The 8301-nt window shown below is 44.2% G+C and overlaps 1 protein-coding gene across 1 annotated transcript in view; it reads left to right on the top strand.

The window, feature by feature from the left end:
• Window positions 1–283: 283 nt before the first annotated feature.
• Window positions 284–8301, top strand: part of LOC122564980 (RNA-binding E3 ubiquitin-protein ligase MEX3C) — a 54257-nt gene continuing 46239 nt past the window's right edge. The window contains exon 1 of the mRNA XM_043720601.1: window positions 284–1531. Coding sequence (XP_043576536.1) covers window positions 982–1531 — 550 coding nt within the window. The 5' untranslated portion in view covers window positions 284–981. The remainder of the gene's footprint in view (window positions 1532–8301) is intronic.

The following is an 8301-nucleotide window of genomic DNA, read 5'->3' as shown; positions in this document are numbered from 1 at the left end:
TCATTCCAAAGCAGAATTTGCGTGTGTCTTACATCTTTAACACATTGTGGAGTACAAGGATGAAACTTAGAGCATGCACTAGCAATTTTAAACCAGATGCATTGGTAAAGACGTCCTGCAACGAGTTGGATATGAACCACCTCCTTTATTTCCAAGCTCCCACAGCTGGTGGGAGGGATCGGGGCTCGCGGTCACATGTCGCCGTAAGGCACGATATCAGCAGCCGAGCAGGATAGGGCGACCCCAGGTGCTTTACCTCCTTGCGGCCCTAACGTTAACTTACAAATGTCAGAAGCCGCTGTTAAAACCGCGCTCTTTAACTTGAAAGGGAACAAAAGGACACCACGCCACCGCATCAGCGGACACCCACTCTGAGGGGGCGTGACAGACAGCGAGGACACGTGGGGAGGAGGCGCGGTCAACGACTGAGCGACGGTTCGCTCAGCCAATCGATTCTGCAGCCTGCGTGACCACGTGGCATCGCGGGGGCGGGGTCCATGATGAAGCGACAGCTCACCCAGCCAATTGTTGAAAGAGGGGTGGGGGAAGTGATCACGTGGGACTGGTAGGGACGGCACCGATTTATAAATGTCGGTTCGTCCGGCCAATGGGCCTGCACAGACCGCAGGTCAATCGGGATGGGCGCGGGCAGAGGCTAACCTGACTGGACAGAAGGGAAGGGGCGGGCCAGACTTTGCCCGGGCGTAGCCAACCGGGACGCGGACGCGGGCCGCGAGGGGCGGGTTTCCGACAGGGCCGAGCCAATCGGAAGCGGCCGCCCGGCAATAATGGGCGCGGCCTCGCTCTTCTCGACGATGGAGTGAAAGAACAAAAGAAATATTAAAAAAAATCCAGGGCGCTGGCGCTTTTGTAGAAAGAAAATTATTTTTTTTAAAAAGGCGTAAAAAAAAATCAAAAATCTTTATTATTTAATGAGGAACAAATATTTAATGTTAGTCTTGCCCTGTTAACGTTATAACAATGCCGAGTAGTACAGTGTTTACAGACATGGAGCGGGACGACGGCGAGTCTGGGCCTCTCCACATCGCCATGGAGCAGCTCACCGTCTTCGGCCTGGAGGAGCCCCCGCTGTCGTTACCGCCACCGCCGCCTCCTCCTCCTCCTCCTGCACCGCCGGTGTCCCTGGCTCAGCACCTCCGGAACCTGGAATCAGACGCTTCTTCCTCGCCTCCTCCACCTTCCCCCACCGCCGGGCCTGGGCCTGGGCCCGGGCTCGAGCCGCTGGCCGTGCCCGGGCCACCGCTCCTCCTCCAGGGCCCGGTGAGCGGGAGTCAGCAAGGTGCAGTGCCGGCCCCGTGTCCCTGCCCGACCACCGCTCCTGGCGCCGCCGCCGTAGCGGTGGGAGGTGGAGGTGGTGGTCTGCCCCTGGTTTCTTCAGTCCTGGCTCTGTTCGAGGCCGAGCAGATCCAGCTGCAGCAACAGCAACAACCCCGAAAAAAGAGTGTCAACATGACCGAGTGTGTGCCGGTGCCCAGCTCCGAGCATGTCGCCGAGATCGTGGGCAGGCAAGGTGAGTAAAAGAGCAACTCGAGCTCCCTAGGCCAGTTCTTGCACTTCTCTTCATCTTTGTGCTTCACTCTGTATCCCATTCTATCCAACGTTTCCTGTTTCCATTCAACGTTTCTTTTATTTGCTGTCCAACATTATCATCGCCCTCACTGCATTTCTCCCTCTTCCCCATCTTGTTTTGTCTTTTCTCCGCCTACCATGCCTTCGCTCTTTGTTTCCTTGACTCTCCTCTTTCCCCCACCCTTGCTTTCTCTTTCCGTGCTCCCTTTTCAGGTTTCTTTTATTCCGCTCTTTTTCGTTATATGCACGAACAAGGTTAATATTTTAGATTCTCAACAGCCGCACTTTCAAGTGTTTGAACATTCTTTGAGTTGTCTGTATTCTTCAAGTGAGATTCACTCAGGTTTAAATCTCCTACTCTGCATCTTTTTAAAAATAAATAGTACCAGGTTTTTGTTATTTTAAGTCCTTTCTCTGGCCGCACTATTGCTCTGAAAATGGTTCAGATAAACAGCGAAGCAAGCATCCAAAAGATTGTGTACGTTTTCTGTATCAATGAGTAATAGAAGTTATGCCAAGGATACAGTGATCATGAAAATATCCCCTGCCAAGTAGGAGTGTAAATATAAATTCCACTGAGTCTCTTTTGAATTTGAAAATGTTGACTATTCATAAAATTTTGATCAGTAAGGCTGTGTAACCTGCTTCTGTTTGCAGTGATTTGATAAGAAACACACTAATTTGTAAAATAACAAGGGGTCATACGCCAGTGGGTTTATCCTCAACATCAGAAGAAAATCTGTGACCCCAAACTTTGACTGCAAAGTATCAGACGTCGAGAGCACAATTTTACATTTTAGCTTGGAATCATTCCCTACATTTGGTGTGTACTTTTTTTTTTATTGCTAACCTCTGACTAACAAGGGTTAGTCTTTTACTTGTATTCAACATTCATATTTTGCTTAATAATGGGCGAGTGACTCAGAAATTACCTGATTTCCTGTATCCTGACAAGTCAATGTGTCAAGCAATTATTTTCACTTTCTTAGTGTATCTCTACATTTATCAACCGTGTGAACTACATGCAGTGTCTTCAACCCACATGGGACTGATAGGTATAGCTAACAATTTGCATGTCTGCATTGAATCATTGGTGCCTCAATATATAAAACTCATTATAACCTACTGTTGTCCCTAATTCCAGTACTCCAGAATCTTGATCTTGCTAAACCATCACGATTCAATGTGTATAGAGTCACAGCACAGAAGCACTGCAGGTCCTGAAAACCTGAAATAAAACAGTGATGCAATTCACCATGTTTTGTTCTTTCAAACATAGATTTGTCATTTCAATTGTTGTTTCTTAAAAGAAAAAAGCTTATACATCTTGTATTTATAAACAGCAATAAATAAAGTCATTTTGTAATTAGTAGTCCATTGCAACACTGACCATGTATTTCCTCATAGGTTATTGCATTCCCACTCATTCCACTTGTGAATAGAACTAGCCAAATGGATCGATGTGTAACAAGAAAATTTGCAGCTTAAGTTTGTAACAAGGTTCAAAGTTTCCAATTCAATAGAAACTCTTATGCCATTGAATGTGGAAAATGTTGTTTGTCAGAGAAATTAAAAGTTCTTCTAATTTGGGAGGTCTCATTCAGATACATTTTACAATGTGATTAACTCCCTTACTAGGAGCTCCATCTACATATAAATTGAAGTTTCATGTTTTGATTTAATTTTTAAAAACTTGTTAGTGTTGATATAGTGCCTTTCATGATCATATGTCTCAGGATGCTTTACAGGAGAAAGTGGGGTCTGCAGATGCTGGAGATCAGAGCTGAAAATGTGTTGCTGGAAAAGCGCAGCAGGTCAGGCAGCATCCAGGGAACAGGAGAATCGACGTTTCGGGCATAAGCTGAAGAAGGGCTTATGCCCGAAACGTCGATTCTCCTGTTCCCTGGATGCTGCCTGACCTGCTGCGCTTTTCCAGCAACACATTTTCAGCTCAGGATGCTTTACAGTCAATCACATACTTTTAATATGTGCCCACCGTTGTATGAAATATGCTGGTTAGTTTGCCTGTGCCAAGTTTCCATATATAGCAGTATGATAATAACCAGTTAGCCTGTTTTTGTGATGTTGATTGAGAGAGAATTATTGGCCAGGGCACTAGGGATAAGACCTCTGCATGTCTAAACACCAATGACATTGGATCATTTGCATTTATCTGAGAATGCCTCCATTTAACATATCTGAAATATGACAATACCAGTGCAGCCCTCCATCAGTACTGCACTGCTGTGTGAACCTTGATTTTTGAGCTCCTGTCCCTGGTATGTTATTAGCCATGTTTAAACCCATTATTTGGTTGTTTCATGTCATGTGCAACAGAGTTGACACAAAAGCCACATTTGTGATGTGACACTGGCATTAAGGAGTCCTGGCAAAACAGGTGTTAGAGGGGATCAAGGGGAAAACTTTTCTACTTAGAGTCATACCTGGTCCAAAGGAGTAAGGTTCTCATCGGAGGAGAGTCATATCAGTACCAGGACATCTCTGCAGGAGTTCCTTAGGAGTTTTGAATAACATCTCTGAACATGTTGATTAGATGATATTCCATCTCTGGAACAGATAGGACTTGAGCTTAGGCCTCTGAACTCAGAGGTAGGGATGCTAACACTGCACCCCAATTATTCAGGGTAGTGGCCTTGGCCCAGCCACCTTCAGCTGCTTCATCAATGACATTCCCTCCATCATAATGCCCAAAGTGGGGATGTTTGATTGCAGAAATTGCTATCAACAGAAACTCAACTGGACTAGCCATTTAAATACTGACTACATGAGCAGATCAAAGTCTAGGAATATTGCAGCAAATAACTCGAGCACCTGACTCCCCAGAGCCTATTCCCCATCTACAAGGCAATAGTCAGAAGTATAATAATTGGATGAACATTCCAACACTCCAGAAGCTTGACACTAACAAGGATCACAGAAACAAATTGATTGGAAATGCTCAGCAGGTTTGGTCGTGCTTGGTAAGAGAAATCGGAGTTAATGTTTCAGGGCCAGTCACATTTCAGAACTGACGGTAGCTGGAAGGATGGTTTTTACGCAGAACGTTGAGTGGAGTTTGGGTACAGGATAAGCAGTAGGTGTGAGTAAGCAACAGACCTGGTGTGTGGGGTGGGGAGGGAAGGGCGTGAGAAAGGGTACCTCAAGTCTTATATTGTTGAACTCCACATTGAGTCCAGAAGGCTGTAAGATTCCCAAGTGAAAATAAGGTACTATTCTTCAAAATAGCACCAAGCTTCACTGGAGCACTGCAGCAAACCTGAAACTGGAAGCTCAGGGTCTTTTTTTTTTTAACAGACAGAATGTAGGTGTTCTGCGAAGCCATTGCCTGGTCTACGCTTTGTTTCCCCAATCTAGAGGAGACCATATTTTGAGCATCAAATGCATAGACTAGATTGAGTGAGTTCAAGTAAAGGGCTGCTTCACCTAGGATGTGTGTTTGGTCCTTGGACACAGAATAGGGAGAAAGGAAACTGGCAATTGTTACACCTTCGATTTTCTGGGGAATGTGCTGTGGGGGATGGGCCGGGGGGGCTATTGGGAGGGAACCTGGTGTCTTAGAGGAACGGCCCTTGCAGAAGGCCAAAAGGAAAGGAAGTGCAATATGTCTGGTGGCAGACTAAAGGACAAAGCAGCCTGCTTGATTGGCACTATACCCATTTTTATCCTAGAAAGTGTTAAATATTAATGACTGAACAGATTCTAAAGCACTCATACGAAGGATATAGAATGCTGGTTGTTGGACAGCAACTTGCTTAATTGGCAGTGAGTTGATATGTCAAGTATCATATAAAGGGAGAAATTGGAGGCATAAACTCTACCTTCTGCGGGTGTCTTATTTTCTTGGTTTGAAAATAATTCCGGAAGAAGTAACTATTAATAATTGGGCATTTTATGTAAAATAGAAATGGGGAATTGTTAGTATTGATGTGGAAGAAATGTGATTGTTTCCCTATGTGGATAAGTGGATTAATAACTTTAATACTGTTGGCTGAGGGTTGTTGCATCAGTTGTAAGTTTGTATTCAGCACATTAAAAGCAAATTAAAACCAATGTATTATTATTGCCTATCTCTGTGTAGGAACAAATGGGCCTGTTTTCAGGACGGCAGGCTATTACTGTTTGGGGTACCATGGATTAGTGCTAGGTTCACAACTGTTTGTAATCCATATGAATAGTTTGGATATGGGGACCAGTTTGTAATATTTCCAAGTTTTTTGACACCCAAATTTTGGTGGGAACCTGAGTTGAGGCTCCAAAGGAACTTGGGTAGGATGAGTGCATTGGCTACAGTAGTGAACATTTTCATTTCTTTAAAACAAAAACAGATGCAGAATGCTTTTTTAAAGTGAAAGGCTGGGAAATGTGGTTGTCCAAAGGGATCTTGCTGTCCTTGTCAATGAGTCAAAAAAGTTGGAATGCTGATGTAGTAATCAATTGGATACTCATGTTTCGGTCTTCATTGAAGGGGATTTGAGTATAAACGTAAAGATGACTTGCAGTAATTGTATAGAGCCTTGGTGAGTTGAAACTTTATTGCTGAAACAGCACAGCAGGTCAGGCAGCATCCAGGGAACAGGAGATTCGACGTTTCGGGCACAGGCCCTTCTTCAGGAATCATTCATGAAGAAGGGCCTGTGCCCGAAACGTCGAATCTCCTGTTCCCTGGATGCTGCCTGACCTGCTGTGCTGTTCCAGCAATAAAGTTTCAACTTTGATCTCCAGCATCTGCAGACCTCACTTTCTCCTCAGAGCCTTGGTGAGAGCTCACCTGAGATATTGTAGACAGTTTTATCTTCTTCATCTAAGGAAGGATATACTTTCCATAGGGGGCTCTGGGTAATGTCTATATCACTGGGCCATATAGCCTCCAGAGGAGTGTCATGGCATACCTAGGCAGGTTAATGTAAACTGCCTCCTGTGAAGGGAGCACAATGGAGGTTTGCCAGATTCATTCCTGCAATGGTAGGATCATTTTTTGAGGATACTGGATCTCTTGTCAAGAGTCTGAAAGAACAAGAGACACTGTCATTAAAACTTACAGTAATCTTCCGAGTATCCGATATGCACAGGGAGTGGAGGATGTCAGTTAGCTGAATCTGCTGGTCCCATGAGAAATACTGGTGCCATTTGGGAGAACTCAACTTGTCACTGCTACAAGATGAAAGTGTGTCTTAAAATGAGCAGTCAGGCATGCTCAACAATACCAGTATTTCTTTCTTTAAGTGTATGAACCGATAGTAACTATCAGTAAAACTCCTGATATCCAGATGCCAAGAATCTAACGTTCTCACGTAAGCAGTATCTTCAGATTCAAAGGGAAATTCTGGATACTTGGGATCTGGAAAATGGGACTTTACAGTAAACTCTTGCAGAATGTAACTGGGTGGGTGGGAGATGGTTATCGGCAGTTAAGAGGTTTCACCTGTCTGCTAAGTCTAAAACCAGATGGTAAATATCAGCATAAGGGATAGTTCACTAAGATTTGAAGCATAATTAGTCTTAGGAATTTTCTAACCCAAGGGGATGTTCAAGACACAAAGCAATAGATTTCTGGAGAATAACAACATTGATGAAAGTGGCATTGAGGAAAACAAATCTGTTGTGATCCATTTGAATGGGGGCTTGGACTGAATGGCTGACTCCCCCCTGGGCTAAGCCTTTGATAATCCATCTCTTCTTTTAAAACGTGGTTCCAAATTTTGTTTGTTTGTTTGCATCTGTGATTTGCCTTGGGATGTTTTAGGAGAAAGTGAGGACTGCAGATGCTGGAGATCAGAGCTGAAAAATGTGTTGCTGGAAAAGCGCAGCAGATCAGGCAGCATCCAAGGAGCAGGAGAATCGACGTTTCCTGAAGAACGGCTTATGCCCGAAACGTCGATTCTTCTGCTCCTTGGATGCTGCCTGACCTGCTGCGCTTTTCCAGCAACACCTTTTTCAACTTGGGATGTTTTACTACATTAAAGGCAGCATGAAGTCCTAAGCTATTGTACACCATACTGGTCCACTCTATATATCAAGAATTGTAAATGGAGCCAAACTATCAAATATTCCACGTGTGCCTTCTCTTGCTGCTGTAAAAAAGATCATTGATAGAGCAATTGAAGATATTTTTCTGAAGTAATGTCTTCGTACTTCTATAATTGCTCTCTGGTAATGCATAAATATCTATCTTGGTCAGAAAGTTGAAATCCCTGAAAGTTGCTACCCAGGTGGATAGTGCTATTAAGAAGGTATACAGTGTGTTAGGTTTCATTCATAGAGAGATTGAGTTCCAGAGCCGCAATATCATGCTGCAACTATACAAAACACTGGTGCGGTCACACTTGGAATATTGTGTACAGTTCTGGTCCCCATATTTCAGGAAGGATGTGGAAGTATTGGAAAAGGTGCAGAGGAGATTTACCAGGATGTTGCCTGGTCTGGAGGGAAGGTCTTCTGAGGAAAGGCTGAGATACTTGGGTCTGTTCTCATTGGAAAGAAGGCGGCGAAGAGGGGATTTGATAGAGACATACAAGATGATCAGAGGATTAGATAGGGTAGACCATGAAAATCTTTTTCCTAGGATGATGATGTCAGCTTGTACGAGGGGGCATAACTACAAATTGAAGGGTGATAGGTTTAAGACAGATGTCAGAGGCAGGTTTTATGCAGAGTGGTAAGGGTGTGGAATGCCCTGCCTGCCAATGTAGT

The sequence above is a fragment of the Chiloscyllium plagiosum genome, chromosome 1 (genome assembly GCF_004010195.1).
Source record: "Chiloscyllium plagiosum isolate BGI_BamShark_2017 chromosome 1, ASM401019v2, whole genome shotgun sequence".
NCBI classification, from domain to species: domain Eukaryota; kingdom Metazoa; phylum Chordata; class Chondrichthyes; order Orectolobiformes; family Hemiscylliidae; genus Chiloscyllium; species Chiloscyllium plagiosum.
The sequence above is the reverse complement of the archived record's forward strand: the minus strand, read 5'-3'. Positions and strand labels throughout refer to the sequence as shown.